This window comes from Arachis duranensis, chromosome 3, assembly GCF_000817695.3.
Source record: "Arachis duranensis cultivar V14167 chromosome 3, aradu.V14167.gnm2.J7QH, whole genome shotgun sequence".
Lineage (NCBI taxonomy): Eukaryota > Viridiplantae > Streptophyta > Magnoliopsida > Fabales > Fabaceae > Arachis > Arachis duranensis.
In genome coordinates, this window is record NC_029774.3 from 113869997 (window position 1) to 113888783 (window position 18787).

Sequence of the window (18787 nt, forward strand, 5' to 3'; positions counted from 1 at the left end):
CAATTATGGACAACCCGCTCATCGTCCCGGCAAAAGCGAAGTAGTAAGTTCCTTTATCATCCACCGAAATTAGGTAATTCCAGACTGGAAGTGACACATCGGCACCTCAAAAATGTAGCACTACAGTCGGAACTTTCACTTGCGTCATCCCCGAAAGATCAAAGCAAGTATCAAATAACGAGTATTCGGGTGCCCGTTTCAAACGGGCTGCCCTAATCCAAAAAGCGTCTCTCAAAGCCTCATAAGCGGGTCGGGTCAATCGAGTCACTGAAGTGCCCGAGTCAATAATTACCCCGCCATTTTCGGTCCGGTCAAGCCGAAACAAAGAAGCCAAAATTCCACGAACTAGCGTCGCGCCAACACTAATTTCCAACAGCTCGATATATGATAGATAACTATGATAGATAACTCTCTGAGATGTTATTGTATACCTTCATCTTCATCATCGTAATGTTCCATGTCAAGCTCCTTCAAACCGAAGGCAATATCGTCCAATTTATCAGCCTTCCTGAGAGCATCAGCAACATTGAGTGCTCGCACAACTTCATCGACGGCGCCACTGGCATCATCCATGCGTTCATCCCCTGCTTCTTCCTCATTTTCACTGTCTGTTGTACTGCATAACATACATGTATTGTAAAGTATTTGATAAAAATTTATAATTGCCTAAGTGAGTTTTGAAGAAGAAGAGAAAGACCTGGCAACGACGGTGGTGATTATATCTTGAATTTCCTCCTTGGAAGGAGGTACAGCTACGGTGGGTTCCGCCTTCGAAGCACCTATCGGTATCCACGAAATAGCTGAAATCATTCTGAGACTCGAAATCAAACGAAAGAAGAAAGTGGTGTGGGTCTGTGTGTAGAATGGTGGTGGCAGCAGCTAGCTAGCAGTAGCAGTCAGTAGAGAGTAACGAGGAGGAGAAGGAGAACCCTTAATGGTCCAGTTCGGTGATGGCTTAACGGGCCTTAAAAAAAACTCAACCCAACCTAATAAAGCCCTAAATATTTGGTAGCTTTCGATTCAAAGTTCAATTTTTTATGCTGCATTGGGGAGTCATGGCTGATAACGAAGGATAGAGCATATTTTGAATACTTGGGGCTGAATGAAGAGGGTCGCTTGAGCCCTGAGCATGTTCCTGAAGTTTACCACTTTGACCATTCAATGTCATTGATTGGCATGCGTTACTTGGAACCGCCACATATAATATTAAGAAAAGGGTCGATAGCTGGAATTGAGTACCCTTTTTCTTGCAGAGCGCATGGCTGATTTCATGGCCAAGACACTCTTTTTCACTTCTCTCCTTTTTCGTATAACTTTCGAGCACAAAAAGGACGGTATGTGTGAGCTTACCCGTTATTACTCTTTTCTTTAGCAATTGTTGTTGATTGATTCACACTCCTCAAACTCATTTTTTGGACAATTCGATATATTTGTTAATCGGAGAACTAAGAAGATTGTTTATTTGTCTTCACTGATTGATAGTATCACTTTTATCAATCTATTACTTTGCTTCAAAGTTGATTGAGCTGAAACTAGTTATTTTATTTAAGTTTTGCATTAGAACAAATGTTTTCCTTCCCTCGTTTGGTTGCTTGTGCTTTGCTTATTCAGTTACTTGTGCTTGTGGAAGTTTACCTCTGTAGTTTATTTTCCATTTGAAAATGAGTGATGAGTGATAAGTGATAAACTGATATTCTACTTGTGAGTATGAGGAACGTTGTTGCATATTGATGTTGCCTTAAGCTGAATTCATGCTGGCTTCATCCAGTTGTCGAATATTGTGGTAATGTGGAGTTATGCAGACTCACCGAGCAGGTCGTGTTCTCTGACCCTTATAAAGTTTCTCAATATAATCGTTGGACTTCCCCTTATCTCGATCGTGATGCTGAGGCTGTTCGGGAAGACAATCTGCTGAAGCTTGAAGTTGCTGAGCTGAAATCCAAGTATTATGACCAGCACACTTCTTTTACTGCATTATGTGTAGCAATTGTGATGTTAGAGTTTTTATACTTTATAAGAATGTACATTTTTGTAGGTTCTGTGAGAGGGCCCAGACTCTAATACATGGAGATCTGCACACTAGTTCTGTTATGGTTACTCGTGAATCAACACAAGTTATTGATCCAGAATTTGCATTTTATGGACCAATGGGTTTTGATATTGGAGCATTCCTGGGAAATTTGATTCTGGCTTACTTTTCTCAAGATGGACATGCAGATCAAGCAAATGATCGAAAAGTAGGTTTCCTTCTTTATGTATGTTGGATTATTGGTTGTGTACTCTTCTGGCTCTTTGTGGCTTCTGCACTTAGCATAGTCCAAAGTTTTTTATCAGAAAAAAATAGAAGGAATGAAACAGAAAAACACACAGGCACACACACCCCTATTCTGCATAATCTAATTTAAACGCTTTTGATTCTCTTTGGTTCTTTTTGGAGGCCAAATTTGTGCATTTTTACAGTTTTGAAATACCTTGGATTGTTCTGTTGTTTTGTCCTGCCTTGTCTTGTTTGTGTAGTGCTAGTGACTTTGCCTTATTATACTAATGAAGAGAAGAATTTCCTGGTGTGCATGTGCACATTGGTGAGCTATCAGATTTATATCATGTGAAATCCAAGAAGTCGTAGAGATAGTTTATAGAAATATGAGTTGTAGTTATAAAACAAGACTTGGTAGGATGCCAATATTTTCAACTTTTTACATCCTCTTTCTGTATTTGACGCCAGTTCATGCTTTATCAAGTTTACCTCTTGAACTTGTGTAAATATGTCAGGCAGTAAAAGTTCTTCACGCTTATGACATTTACAACCAATATAGTTGGATGATTGGAATATCGCAATAGATTCTGTGCAGTGTGTGCACATCATCAGAAATCCCAGAGCCTTGATGTTCCTCTGATCATCAGTCATTGCCATTTTATGTTTCCTTTTGACATATTTTTTGGTGCAATATATTTGTGTTTGTAGAGAAACCGACTCCAACAGTTTGCAAGAACCAACCCTCGGAGAGAAAAATGCAAATGCAGATGGTGTCGAGGGGACAGAATCACATATAAGCAACGGCATGAATGTTGGCCTTGCTAGCAAGCCAAGCAATGATAATATAGAATCACTACAGCAAAAAGAGAACAACAAAAGTTGTACCATTGCAGAGTGTGGTTCTGTCAAGGAGGCCCAGGATATGGATTTGAACAACTCTTCTGTTGTTCCATCTCAAAATAAGGAATGCCAGCTTAATGTCAATACATTACATGTTAGTGAAGATCAGAATATGGAAAATAAGTCCACGCAACACGACTCCAATAGATTTACACACCCTATTAAGGTTTCAAATGTTTCTTTCTCACTAACTCTGTTTTTTAAATTACCATTTTGACTGCAGTTGGTGTACTACCTTGGAACTAAGAATTGAGCTAGCAGGGATTAAATTCAATTCTTTTATGTAGTTTAGTTTTGTTACCCCTTGTCTGTTTAGTAATGACAGAATGTGTAGATATTGGCATCCACAATGAATGATTATTAGTTCACCAGTCTCTGTTCACTTTTTAAGTTTTGTTTTAAGATAATATTTTTCTATTGAAAGTTTGTAATGTGCCATGGTGTTTGAGGTTAGTAAGTTAACCAATTTTACACCTATATTCTCCAAATTACAAAGAAGTATTTTTGTTCCCCTGCTTAGTAGTTTTCCTCCATAAGAAGATTTTTCAAATATGTATTTCAATATTTGTTATTTCTCTCATCCATTTGCATGGCAATGGTGTCTGGCAGGTTGTGAAGGTTGATCCAACAATGAGTCCTATTGCTGAGGGCGGGACCAATAATCAATCTGCTTGTAATAAGATTTGGGACTCTAAAGATTCTAAAAAAGGCATCCATGAAGAATCTGCTCCAGTTGCAAATAATTCTCATTCAAATATTGAGAAGCTCCAAAATCTTTTATTAGGTTCAAAGGGGGAGACACTGTCACAAACATCCCTCGCTGTTCTTAATCGAGAGAAGAATGAGCTAGTAAAAACCTTTTTACTGCTTTTCTTAGTGACATTAATGTTTAATTCACTCTAAGTAGCTGGCTATGGACACCTACACATGGTTATTTATCATTAACCTGATAAAATAGTGAAAGAAACTTTTTTGCTTGTTACTGCCATTTATTGGCTTACTTGAGATCAACTTTCATATAATTCGAATGGTGAAAATCCCTGCATTTGCACTCATCTTATACTTGGTTTTTGTTTGCAGACTCTTCAGCGTCGAATGATAGAAGAGGATATTGCTCAATGTGATAAAAAAATTCAGAGAATTTTAGCTGGTATGTTCCTATAATGTTGCTTGTCCCTTTTTTGTGTCTGCTTCTCTCAGTATTTATTTTAAAGGAAAAACATTCTTTCAGTTACTTCCCTTTTATAATTAATTTTCTCAAATATCAAGCAAATTCTCAAAAAAGATGCCTGTTATTTCCTTATTGGCATTTTCCCTATTTCATGACCACATCAAATTTTGTTTGCATTGAAGGCATAGTATTTGAGAGCATAATTGACTTAAGCAAACTGATATTTTCACCTATCATTTAAACTTTGTCAATGTGTGGGTTGAAAAGATGTTGATTGGTTTTGCTTGCTTGACAGATGTGGAAGATAGTCTGGAAACAACGATAGACGCCATTATAGAGGGTTGTAATTATTCATGGGAAGGAAATCATGGAGGGATAAGAAAAAATCTTGAGGATCCATGCTTAGCTCCATTTAATGAGACGAAAAGTTGGAGAGAGTCTGTACTCATTGCACAAAGTCATTGCCAGGCAAGACAATTTCCAACCTAATACTAAATTAAGCATGCTGTGATTGGTGTTTGTGGTGCATTCACATGCTTAAGTTATGTGTTTGAGTAAAACAAGAGGAACCGGTTTAACGAATCTATGATGCCTTGTTAAATCTGTTTCAACGAATCTATGCTTATGTTCATGACCTGTTAGTTAGCAGTCAATGGCAACTGTTCCTTTGATCTCCATACAAGTACTCAGATCTCTGTTTAATCTTGCAAGAACTAGACAGTATATGTAATGAAAATATTTGGACCATACCAATGTATCGAGTATCTCCATCAGACGATAAGTTGTCCAATTTAGGTGTAGAAGCCAAGATTCTTGTGATACATAGTTATGTTGCTTGTATATCTATGTTGAAGAATTATCAAGTATTTGACATGCACTGTATATATTATATATACATTGCTTAATGAAGGTGGATTCCGAGCTTTGGTGACCTTTAAAGGACCCGACTTTGAGTGTTCATTGGGGGGTGACACTTGTTCCAATCCTCGTGAAGCAAGAGACTCGGCTGCTGCAAGGGTGTTGGCTAACTTAAGAAGCAAGCAAAAATTGGCTAGTGATTTTGACTCCAAGGCATAAAATCAGCAAATTTTCTAGATTTTTCTCTACCTTGGATTTCTGTTTGGTGTAAGGAAAATAAAAGTAGTTTTTATTTTACTGATTTGACAATTGATGTGCCATATATTAATTATAGCAGCTGAGTTTGTTGCTTAGTCCCAAGTTATCTGTTATCTCGGTTTACTTTTATCTTTTGTTATCATTAATGTTTTGGTGAATAGAAATGTTTTCTTTTTGAAAGTGAATTTCCAATAACTGTTGCATGGATGGATATATTGTTTTTGTGAAACAACCATGAACATATATGAGGTTTTCTTCATTGTTTTTGCGTATTTTTGAAAAACTTACAATTTAAAATTAGTTGTAAAGATAACTTATAAGAAAGAACAAGGTCATGTGAGGAAAGTACTATAGCAGAATGGGTTGCCAAGTGAGGAATTCAGTGGTAACCCATGTTTATAAATAATTATTGAAGATGTTGCTATATGTACAAAAAATTAATTTAGATAGACAATTGCACAAAATAACAAAAAAAGAATGAAAGAATCAAATTACAACATACATCTTGCATCTTCTCCTCCTGCTCTCCAACGAATGATTTTCGTATGTGGAATATTAGAACCAAAAGAAAAAAAATAGTATAATCACCCAGACAAAACTCTTTTTAACTTGCTGTGTCCATGTCTTTACTTCCAGCAACAACTTTGCGGTGGCGCCTATTACCAGTTTTCCTATTTCTTCCACGCCTTCCCGGCCCTCTCCTGCTGGGTGGACTTCCAACCTTTTCGCAGACCACCTCGAGAATTGGAGCAGGCGGAGGGGGTGGTTGGACATGACCCACTGGTGGAGCCAGCCGCAGCAATATATCCATGTAGTATTTCTGCATTCACAAAGAAGAGAGGGTAGGGGTTGATCAATTGAAATAAGATTAACGAGAGACAATGAAGAAAGAAGAAACTACTAAAACACAGTATAAGTTAGTAAGTGCGTTCCTGCCTGTGCCCGAACCACTATCTTTTTTGGGAAAGAAAAACTGAGAGCATACATATAGTTTAATCAGATACTCGAACATGATTGTGGGGAAAATACCTGAATCACAAAGTTGCGTCTTTCACAGTCCAAGAACATGTTAAAATGAAAACCCACCTTCGACAAAATTTTATCCCTGACGGTTGAGAAACTAATCTGGTCCCTGGAAGTAAATCTGTCAACTTCATTGAACCAAAGACAAGTGAAAAGGTTGCTAATCGGCACATGCTCTCGTATTACAACACATCCTTCAGGAACATTTGCAAACCAGCCACAAAGTTTCAGAAAAAATAATGAAACGGGTGCATCTCATCCAACATGGATATAGGAAGGTTTTCCTACCACTTGTAAGAGGAAGCTTGGCCTCTGTATATGGGGTCAATCCCTCTCGCTTGTAAAACTCAATCTGAAAGTTGATAGAGGCATTATCATACTTTTTGGCATCTTTGTTTGCCTCGGCCTCAACAAATACATCAAAGCGCCTATAATGCTTTGATATTGCAAAAGTTGCATTCTTCCTCCACAAAAACCTAAATATGGGGGGAACAGAAGTAGCTTAGGTGCCAAAACATGTACTGTGGCAGGTTAAATTAAAAATTCGTCTTGCATGTGTAGTCAGAAACAACAAATGTATAAAATATGACTTATAATTAATAGTAACAAAGAAGATTCTACCTTTCAAGAATTTTATATGGATCGACAACAAGCTTAAGCTTCCCATCGACCCATATAGAATAGCGAGCATTTGGAACCAATCTATACAGCAGAAGCTTCGGAATTTGTGGGAAAAGTTAATAGAAGTTAATAGGTGCATAAATGTAGTACTTTAGGAAATAGAATACACAACAGCGTCTAACAGAGATTTGAGGCTTTCTGTATCATACACAAAGACTAAAAATTTTATTTTGAATTAAAAGGAATTATAATGCTACTACAAGAGGATCTAGCAACTAACAGTACATCCACTAAGCTAATTATTTCTTCCCCTCCCCTCCCAATGTAGTCAGTGTAAGTTAACATGGCAATATTAACTCCTTCAAAGAAGATTATGAAAATAAGAAACCGTGGCCAACAATATAAACTTAATATATGAGCAAACAAATCATAGAGAAGAGCATAACCATAAGGGGAAAATGGTAATGCAGATATTCCATGTGTCAATTTCTATTTCATAGACATAATTGTGTATTAGTACTTGCCAAATAAGAATTCTGACCTTTCCCGTCCGCCGTGCATCTGTGTAAGGAAGATTATGAGCAACGATAATTCTCCATAAGCCAATCATCTTGCTGCTTCCCAGCTTGCCTGAACTCGTCAAAATTTCCTGAACAATATAATCAGTTTATAGTCAATTACTAGTTTGAAATAGTAAAAAGCTGCAGATATCATATTATACAGACCAAATATGGTAGATGCAACAACTACTCCATTACACTTCTCCATTTCAAGAATGTCAGCTTCATCAATGTCAAATCCTATGCTGTGGCCAGGTTTAGCTCCTCTTACAAATCTGATAGATGCACAATGTGTCATTGAACGTGCAGAATGGTTTGGTATCAGTGGAAAGGTACATAGAATATGCTTTATTATTGGAAAGGTCTAATTATTATAACCAAAAAGAACATTCCTGAGTGGCTATAGATATAAGTCAGGGAAATATTGAACAAAGTGCACACTCATTGATTCTTGTATATCAAAAGACTCATTCCTTTGCTTCAAAGTAGGATATCCACCAAAGTCTGAGCCACTGAATTCTCCAAATCTACTTATATTTTACTCATAGATATAAGTTAAATTCTTAAGAACTGGTGAAGGTGATGGTGACTTTGGCATCAGCTCAATAGCTTCTTCCGGAGGAAGGTAACATACCGGGCATGCTGCACATAAACAACCCAGGAATATACAGTGGTTAATGTGCCCTTCATTGGACAAGTACAGTCTGCAAGCACCTTGAAGATCCCATTGCTAGTTACAACAGCAGAGAGGAGACATTCCATTTAAGTTGAAAACTGCAAGTAAACATCATTAGCCACTCTGATCTTTATTGACTTAATACAAATTTTAAACCTCTAATAAACCATTAGATATTTAAGCAAAATTCAAATATAGCATTAATATCCAGTTTAAGATAATTAATAGTACAAGAATGGAACCAACTCTTTATTATATCCCCATTTACTAATTAAACCTGATGATGTTCATATTGAATAACACAGCCTATAGCCTTGCCTTATTCTTTATCCTGAGAAGAACAAACAGCACATCAAGTTTTAGTTTATCTGTGTCCATGATGTTTGAAAATTCTTTAACTTTCTCGGCAAAGCGTTCGAAAAGCTCATCAACTATTTCTGCTCCAAAGTGTTTCTCAATCATCCCTTGCAGCGCAGCTCTGAACCATGAAACAAATATTCGCACAAAACAAATTTTTCTTCACTCATGATCTTCAAAATCAAGGGACAATTGATGTCCAACAAATTCGCTCAAGTGACAATCTGTCAGATTTATTTACAAAGTCACTCCCAAAATTCTCCTTTAAAAGATTGGTACATGAGATTGGGATGCGTCGAGTTCGAGACATTAAATGATATCGACAAGAGGAGGAGACTGTGTTCTTTTTTCCTTGGTCAAAATTTTTTTTTCATTGGATTTTTCTTTACAAGGTTTTTAATGAGGCAGTCCCCATCACAAAGAATTTTGTACTCTTTTTCCTTCACTAAATTTTTTTTTCCATTTGGATTTTTCTTTAGTAAGGTTTTAACGAGGCATAATCATAAATGGTCATTCAAGGGGGACGATAAGAATGAAATGAATGACCATGGGTGACTCACCTTTTCCATACTGAAGTTCTATGTTACTAAAGTCCTTGCATTTAATAATAGTAGAAAAAGGCCTCCTTGCATGTATAAATAGAGGTTAAACCTCAGTACGTAACACACAGTTACACAACAATAAGAATATTAAATATTTTTTCCTCTCTCATACTATTCTCTTTCTTATATTCTTTACTACAATATTATTAAATATATCTTTTAATATAGTAATTCTAGTGAACATTAGCTATCTAATTATATTTTCATACTTTATATTTGTTATCTCTTCTTTATTTATTTATTTAGGGTGTTTGCTATGGTACGATGATAAATTCATATGTACTGATACGTTTAAAACATAGACAAATAACAATAAGATATGTGGAATTTATTTTCCATGTTAGCATTTAATTTTTTTAAAATATATATTATATCACTACTTTTACTAAAACACCATTTTAATTAAATATAAATAAAAAATATTTATTTATTTAATTTTATAAAAAGACTTAAATATTCTTTCTTTATTTAATATAAATTCATACGTACCGATACGTTTAAAATATAGACAAATAACAATAAGACATGTAGAATTTATTTTCCACATCAATATTTAATTTTTTCTTTTTTAAATATATATTATATCACCACTTTTACTAAAATACCCTTTTAATTAAATAAAAATAAAAAACATTTATTATTTAATTTTATAAAAAAACTTAAATATCCTTCCTTTATTTAATTAGACAAAAATACTCTTTTAAATTAATCAAATTTTGAAATCAAACAACAAAACAAAACAAAAATATATCTAAAAAAATAAATAAATACAAAAATGGTTTGAAATCTAGGTTTTAGAAATTTTTTCATCTTCTCAAGTTCTTCTAATAAAAAATTGTTTCTCGTTTCAAAAACCTTCTTCATCTTCTCAAGTTCTTCCCTCATCTTCGTATCTCTGATCTCTCTCTCTCCCCCTGGAGCTCGGTCTCTCTCATTTCTCTCACCGTGGCGTCGCCGTTGCTCTCTGTCTCGTCATCGTCTTGCACATAGTCGCGCGCATTCGTTGCGCTCTTCGTCGCCGGCGGCAGAAGCAACAGGTTCAGGGGCTCGTCGTCTTCTTGCTTCGAGTGTCTCCGTCAGCCTCCTTCGCGCAATCAGAAGCTGCTTCATGATTTGGTGAGTTCTAACAAAGGTAGGATTTTATTGTTCCAAGTTAGTTGAAACTTGAAACCGTGACGCTGGTGTTTTCTTCCCTTTTCATCGCCACAAAGAATCCTTATATTCTGGCTCACCCACTTCGCTAGATCACACTGTCATTTGAGCTGAGCAGCTAAAAAAAATCGGTTTTTGATTTGTGGGATTTGTTCAAAATGACATCTTTCACCATCCCTTGTCCCAAGTGTCTCTCTTTTTCACATTTGGGATTGAACTCTCAGACCACACAACGGAACATGCACGTGGCTGGGTTGGGATTGAAGAAATCCCAGTCATTCGGATCTTTGGTTTGTGATTCAAACTCAATTGGGGTTCAGGTGTGTGTGATTTGTTCTGATTCCAAATGTGATTTTTTTTTTTGTTCCTTTGTCGTGCTTGGTTTATGTAGATTACATGTTTGAGATTTTGATTCTATGGTTTTGAAGCTGAAAATGTCGCTATAGATGTTCAATTTTGATTATATTCTATCACCTTCAATTTCGATAGTGAAGGTTTGAAGCCTTGATTCGAAGGTAAGAAGAGATAGTTTTCAAGTTTATTGGCTGAATTAAGAAATTTGGGTGTCGTGCAGTTAACTTGTTTCTTTTTTAGCATTTCAGTTGTTAATTATTGTCTATGTTCTCATTTTAGCAACACAGGTTTTACTTGTTGTCAGCTCAATAAATTCTCGTATGACTCAGATAAGATATTAACTGATTGATGAAACTGTCCTGTATAAACCACAATGAAAGAAATAAAAATTTTCTTGGAGATGAAATATACTGTTTTAAATTAAGGTTTCTTTTATAGTGCATTCTTTCTCTTTTTTTTTTTTTTTGCCAAAAATTTAATTTATTCAGTTAGAAATCAAGGTAACAAAGTAACTCCATTAAAGTCAAAACTTACTTATTTATTTGATGTAATTCCTAGGATACATGTGATTATTGTTTCATGCTCACCGAGAACTTCTATGGATATCTCCCTTTTTAAAGTTGGTGGAAAGCAGATGCACAGGCTGAATTTGCCTCTTTAATTGCAAAGATAATTTATAACAATGAAATTAAAGGATTGGTTGTCATGGTTAAATTTATAGTTTACCTCTTAGGTCCTAAATATCTTAGTATGCTATGTTTTATGTTTCTCAAATTCATCTGTTGCATGAACCATTCATTTATGTATCTTTCCATATCTCATTATCTATTTTCTTAAAGGTGTTGTTTCTTTGATGATTCCATCAATATCATTGTTTATTTAGTTGTTAATCAACCACTTTGTTAATGTAAAATAAATTGAAATTCTAGGCTTGGGTAAAGTGGGGACAGAGACGCCAGTTCATTCCCCAGAACAAGCTAGGTAACTTAATTGATAATTTTTTTATAATAGATCAGTTGTTCATTCCTTCTTTGAATTATCCAGTTATATTTAGGTCTTCCTAGTTTGTTATTAGTGCAACAATTATCAGTGATTTGACTTTTAGGTTGGATAGTACCTGATTTTGTTACAAAGTAGAAATTTGCTTCGATTCACACTTTCACTGTAACAACTGGTCTTTTCACTCACATACAGCTCATAACAAGCATGCCAGTAGCATTTGTCATAGTATACGTTATCTGTAGCTAATTAAAATGCAGATTTTGATTATTTGGGAAGTCTTTTCTTGAACAAATTTTACAAAAATATATTCCTGTTGTTAATTTTGTCAATTCTTGCTTGTTTAATTGAAGCCATAGTGTTTGCTTTAATTCTGAGGTTAGAGAATAATTTACTACTATGATATGGAAAAGTTGAAACAATGATATTTTCAATTCTTCACAGCCTTGGTCTGATCATAATTTGATATTCCTCATCCCAGCCTTGGGAAGAGCTTAATTTGCTCATGCAGGTGGATCTTGCCTCTGCTCTGTCTTTCCTAGTCGTTTTATCATTGTAAGTGTTTTTTGTGGCTTTTATAAGGACTTAGTTTGATGACAACGTTCAATGTGTTTTGTTTCTCTTTAAGGAATAATGAGAATAGATCTTTCCTACTGTCTTGCTATAGAATTAGTTAGTTTGATGACAACGTTCAATGTCTTGGCTCTCTTATTTTTCATATCCATTAAAATGATGTTGGATTAAGCTTTAGTTGATTTTTAAGTGAAAATTGTTGAGACCTTTCAGTAGAGATTAGACTGACAATGCAGCCATTATTCCAAACCAAGGTGGCAATTTTGAATTAATTTTTAATGTATCAAAATTCAGTAATAATTTCGTAAGCGATCACGGAAAGTCATCAACAATTGGCTCAACCAAAACCGATACCAACTGAAAAAGAAAGGGGAAAAAAATTTACTTGGCCTCCATAAATGTCGAAAAGAATAAGCTATTTTTAACCTTTCATTTAATTTATTTTAGTAACTATTACTTTCATAAATTTTTCGACTTGTTTTAAAGAATCTAACTATAAAAGTTGGCAGTTCTAAGAAAGTGTGACGAGATTGAAGTGGGAAGCCAAGCCTTGGTAGGTTTATGTTACTCAGTTTACTCAGCCAAGGCTGTAAGACTATTGTGCTCAGTTTTAGAATTGACTACTGAGCACCACGATCATTCATTCCTAATTTACTAAGGCTTATGCATAATTAGTTTAAATTCTTAAGCAAATAAATAATTTCATAGTATCTTTTCCCTTTCCCTGTGAATGCTTAGTTGTATAATTTATATTACACGTTAATATTGACAAAATAAAAAACTTAAGCATCAATTTGATAAAATGACAGCACAAGATATAGTTAAACAGATTGGTACCTCTGAAAAGTCTTTTTTCATGAACTAATTTATAGGTTGATTTGAGGAGCTGGTTGATTTAGCCAACTCAGATTCAACTGCCACTTCTCAGTACCAATTTAGCATTACCGTTTTTGAGCTCTATAATCAACAGGTCCTTTTCTCTTTTACTTACTATATACAACTTTTTTGATATCCACGGTTTGCGTCCTGGCTTTGAGAAGTCTTTTTAATGGAAGCTCGATGTTTGAGTTCTTTTTTTTAAGTCAAACCATTACAAAAAATATGATAACTTTTATATTGGAGGCTTTACCATTTTTTTTAAACAAAGGTCCTGTACGAATGATGAAAGAGTGCCTTTATATTGAAATAGTGCATGCATACATAGTTTTTCATAAAAACTTGTGCTGCAGCTTGATTTAACTTCAGCCCCCTTTATCTTATCAAGAAATATGCGAGAGTTTTTTTGGCAAAGCTGCTTTTGACTGCACTTCTGGTTTATTGGCTGTACAGACAGAGAACTATGGCATACAATTCTACAGCTTGCTTGATAATCGTGGAGTTTATGAGGTAATAGATTTTGTTTAGATTTGTCGATTGACTTTCTTAAAGTAGCTTGAGCCCCACAAATTAATATCTCCAGAGCTTTCAATTTCTCATATTTTGTTCTGTTTGTACACCATTTTCCTGTACTTTATCTCCATGTTCAAATTACATAGCAGGGGCGTATAAAATAGAGAAATCCATGCTGGATTTTGGTCAGGGGTAGGGGAATGTAGAAATGACCACCTTATTTGTTGGGATGTTTGTAGTAAACCAAATAAGGAGGGAAGATTAGGCCCTGGTTAGGTCATTTGTTTTTTGCAACCCTGGTTGTCTCTCTTTATCATAATTTTCCCTTCCACCTTCAGTTTTTACTAAAATTGAAGCCTTTCTCTTAATTCATGTATTTTTATTTCTTATTTATTCTGAATTTTGGTTACAATTTGATCTAGTTGGAGGCAGGGAAGCAGCTTTTAACTCCTGCTGGCAATTTGCATAAATCCTTTCTTCACCTTCCTTGAGTTGCCACTTGCCAGGATATTACAATTTTGTGATGAATAAATCTGTATTAACATAGCTATTTTATTATTTGGTGCCTGAATTTCATTATTGTGAAGAGTCAGTACATTGCTACTGCGATATACTTGGATTTGATTACACTAGAGTTCAATTTCAATGGATGCAGAGTGTTGCAACGTCTGAAAGTTTAAGCATGGGAGATTTAAGCATTGCAAATTCGGCAAGCGTTGGAAGCATGGCATGTTCAAGCGATGGAAGTGATACTGTGGCCAATATGGTGTATGGTCATGACTCATGAGGGTTGTATTCTGGGATGAATAATGTTTACTATTAGCAACTTAGTTTTTGTTGCAATGCATGCAATGAAATAGTTTAACACTATTTTGTCAATTGTTTTTGTTTTGCCTTTTGTGATTATGTGTGTGATTCCTGTATATGTATATAAGAAAGCCATCTTCCTTGATGAGTTTGTCTTGTTTTCTTATGATTTTTTTCGATTTTTCCCCTTTACAACTGCTTCATGTTTGAGCAGTCCAGTAAATTTTACTGATAACCCTTCAAAGTCAAACACTGTTTACCTTTAACGCAATTTGACATGAATTTGGTGTATCTTTGCATTCAAAATGAAACACTTTTCACGGATTATTCTGTTCGCATAAGTTAACATGAAAACTTATATCTAGATGTCAATCTACATTATCTTAATTTGTGTTATGACTGTTATTAATTTATATAATTTTTTGGTCATATGCATTATATGGGTTCCTCATTTTAATAATTTAGTGCATTCTTACATCAATTTATCTAGATAAAGATGTATAGAATTTTTTCCATCAAAGGAGTTTATTATCCAAAGACCATTGAGGTAGAATGGCATCACAAAGATCATTGTGCTCAAATGCCACAAAGGACAAGATGATCAACTTCAATAAATAAATAAGGCATAAAAATAAAGGGCCAATATAATGAAATTAGAGGAAACACTCCCTGTAAGCCATTGTAGGCAAACTATTAGCTTGAATATCAATGATACTGGAAGTGATCAAATACTTTCATATTCACAAAAACTCAGAAATTACCTGGCAATCATTATACTATTCCAAATAGTATATTCAGTTGAAAATATAATCACCAGCATCAACTAAACCATCTTTTTTTATACATCTTTGGCATATTCTGTTGTAAAGTCGATCATTATTGTCACCATGTTCAGCTTCGAGATTTAAAATGTCATTGATTATAGCCTAATATGTTTCCTGACTCAATTTGCCATCAGCATTAGCCAAAATGTATCGGAAATAAGAAAAGGAATACTGAAAGAATTGAAGGAAGTCTCTTTACCCAGGATAATACAATAATGAAAGCATGTCCATGTTTAACAATTTGCAAATCAAAGACACTAATTCCATTGAGAACAGGGTCATAAGTGTTGATTCTATTGCTACTTACGAATAACCAAATATAGCCAATAATTTAAAGGAAGCTGAGGGAGTGAACAGAATAGAGACCAAAGTAAGAAGAGGAGCAACAATCAATCTCTAAACCACCACGAAGCTTGAACGGAACTATGGTCTTATGCTTAAATAACCCTATTGGCAATAACAAAATCGTAATGAAGTCTAACATAAAAGCATGAATAAGTCTGACATATAACAAAGAGAAGGCATGTGCTAATATCTGCTAAGTTCCAAGTGTTTATCCAGAATTTTATTCAGTTTCATACACAGCCAATAACTAATAACATGAGAAAGTATAAATTGGTACAATAAAAATACCAGGTTTTTGTGTTGAAATTAGATGTTTCAGCAGAAAAGAAAGAAAGAGGAATTAAGCTACTTTGAATAATACAATTTAGGAATTGATCAGCAATTCATCATATTGAGATTGTTTTCAACAAATCCATGACCTCATTCGTACTAATACTTAAGGTCAATTACCACAGAATTAAAGAACAGATCACCCAAGAAGAACTACATGACAATCATGAAAATTAAAACTTCTATGGATTTCAACTAAAGACCTAAATGATAAATAGCTATAACGAGTAATGTTTCTTTCAAGACTCGTAATATATACAAAATAATATAGTATTTGACAGGTCCTTGTGCAAAATTCAACTTGCCGCATATTCAGACAAGACATTGTTGTTTTCATGGAATCAATAAATTCTGAGGAATTAAGCTGACTAGAAAGGCCTACCAAAACGGCAATACATTTTCTGCATCTGTCACCTTCCTCAAGAAACATTATGCCAATAGCAGCACTCGATTCATCCTCTACAATGCCTTGATTGACTGAGTCTTCAAACCATTAACAATTTCTAGATTTAGATTGCTCACTCTTCCTGTGAAACCCGTAACTTCCATCCTGTTGCAAGAGGAATTATTATTTATTAAACAAACACACAAGCCCCATATCCAGCACACAACTAAGACAGAAAAAACAGAATACTAGATTGTATAAAAGAACTAAATTTCAATCACCAAAAGAGTATAAATTCATACATAGGCAATAGATACCTCGGGAAGTCACCACACATATCATTCCCTACCCCTCAACATCCACTAGATTCCTCCCCAAAAAATAAAAAACATATTAAGATACATACATGTGAATCTAAATATACATATGAGCTGAGTAACTTTACCTTTTTTCCCTGATCAGGCAGCATATTCAAAACTGAGCATAAATGAACTTTTAAGTATTTAAACAAAAGCTGCATCAACCAGCCCCTTCTCTCGGGTATAATCCAAATCACTCGAACTCCCACTTCCACTTCAAAATCCCAGAAAAAAAGGGAAAACCCCACTTGCACTAGAACTCCCACATCAAGAGGGAATGATCAAAATGCAAAGAAATATCCCTCAGAGCTAATAAATAAATAAGATAAAACAAAAGTAAAAGGAAAAATCTTCACTTCAAATCCCAACAGAGCTCAATTCATATATCAAAGATACTAATATTAGCTAATATGTATTGATTCTGAATCTATCTAATGATGATCAAATCAATCATAATGTCAAAATGGCATAATAAAAAGGACCACTAGCGAAAAAATCATAAAACATAGAAGTAATAATGATGGTCAAGAAAACCCACCCTTAAAAATAATAATACTTATATCTCTAGTCAAATGGAGACATTAAATAATCCGGCAAACAAATGAAGACACAAAAGGCATACCCCACGTGCAACACTTAGTTTCAAAAGATTCAAGCCTGAAGACCCCATCACTTTCTGCAGATGAATTATCAGAATCGTTAACAATGGAGTAATTCACAGTAAAAACAGTAAGATTCACAGATTAATTAACACTTATTCAACAATTATTCAACCCATAACAAGTTCACAAATTAACTAACAACAATTATTCAATAATTGTTATAAAAAAATACCTAGAAGCTAGAAGTCATAGAACAGAGCAGAGCAGATCCTGAGCAAGAGGGGGACAAGGGCACGACCGAAGGGATGACAGGTGGAACAGAGTTAGCGCCGGCGACGATGGAACAGAGCTGCGCGACGGAAAAAGGAGGCGAGCCCAGCGATGATGGAACCGAGCTGCGCGAGTGCTTTCAAAGCTGAAACAGTAGCTGCACGATGGTGGAACAGAGCTGTACGATAACGACGGTGGCTTCGAAGCTCGTTTCGGCAACGGCGGCGGGAGATGGACTGAGGTGAAGGAGTGAGATCGATGACGGAGAGAGGAAGGAGGAGCTCGAGGGTGATGGAGATCAGAGATACAAAGATGAGGGAAGAACTTGAGAAGATAAAGAAGGTTTTTGAAACCAGAAACAATTTTTTATTAGAAGAACTTGAGAAGATGAAAAGAATTTCTGAAACCTAGATTTTAAAAAATAATTTTTTTTAGATATATTTTTGTTTTGTTTTGTTGTTTAATTTTAAAATTTGATTAATTTAAAAGAGTGTTTTTTTTTAATTAAATAAAGAAAGAATATTTAAGTTTTTTTATAAAATTAAATAAATAAACATTTTTTATTTATATTTAATTAAAAAGGTGTTTTAGTAAAAATAGTGATATAATATATATTTAAAAAAGAAAAAATTAAATGCTGACATGGAAAATAAATTTTACATGTCTTATTGTTATTTGTCTATGTTTTAAACGTATCGGTACGTATGCATTTATCATTGTACCGTAGCAAACACCTTTTAAAAAAAGATGTAAATTACAGCTTCTCAAAAAATATCTTTTTTTATTTTACTAGTGCTTTTACTTTTACTACTAGAAATTTGCCAAACACGTTAAAAAATAAAAAAAGATCTTTTTTTATTGAAAAAAGATATTTTTTTAACAAAACAATGACGCCCAAACATGCACTTTTATTAATTAGAGACTAAAATAATAAATATTAAATTAGTTGTCGGCAAACCGGATGAAACGGCCGGGTTTTTTAAAGGACCGGTTTTGTAATCTCTCTCAAAAACGTTGTCGTTTTGACGCCAGGAGAGAAAAAAAACCCTCCTAACCCAACGCCTCCCTCAGTCCTTCTCCCTTCCAACCCTAATTTCCCCTATCCGCCGCCCCCC

At 34.7% G+C, this 18787-nt stretch overlaps 1 protein-coding gene, 1 long non-coding RNA gene and 2 pseudogenes across 10 annotated transcripts; 2 read left to right on the plus strand and 2 right to left on the minus strand.

The window, feature by feature from the left end:
- The window catches only part of LOC107480288 (uncharacterized WD repeat-containing protein C17D11.16-like), a 107196-nt pseudogene that overhangs the window by 34197 nt on the left and 54212 nt on the right, over window positions 1–18787 (minus strand).
- Window positions 2082–5595, plus strand: LOC110279414 (uncharacterized). Its single transcript, XM_021138834.2, has 6 exons — window positions 2082–2237; window positions 2966–3323; window positions 3767–4006; window positions 4238–4307; window positions 4624–4796; window positions 5239–5595. Exons 1-6 carry the CDS (start codon window positions 2206–2208, stop codon window positions 5257–5259), a joined length of 894 nt encoding a protein of 297 aa, XP_020994493.2. The 5' UTR covers window positions 2082–2205; the 3' UTR covers window positions 5260–5595.
- On the minus strand, window positions 5794–8410 carry LOC107480245 (probable hexosyltransferase MUCI70; annotated as a pseudogene).
- LOC107480296 (uncharacterized) lies at window positions 10082–14702 on the plus strand. 9 transcript variants are annotated; one of them, XR_002372790.2, is made up of 8 exons: window positions 10082–10399; window positions 10660–10755; window positions 10864–10950; window positions 11719–11770; window positions 12270–12343; window positions 13234–13331; window positions 13691–13747; window positions 14406–14702. It is a non-coding gene; the product is annotated as an uncharacterized LOC107480296 (long non-coding RNA). The 9 variants fall into 9 exon arrangements; XR_008007017.1 differs by lacking the exon at window positions 10864–10950 and having other exon boundaries at window positions 10084–10399; XR_002372793.2 differs by lacking the exons at window positions 10660–10755; window positions 10864–10950 and having other exon boundaries at window positions 10085–10415; window positions 12233–12343.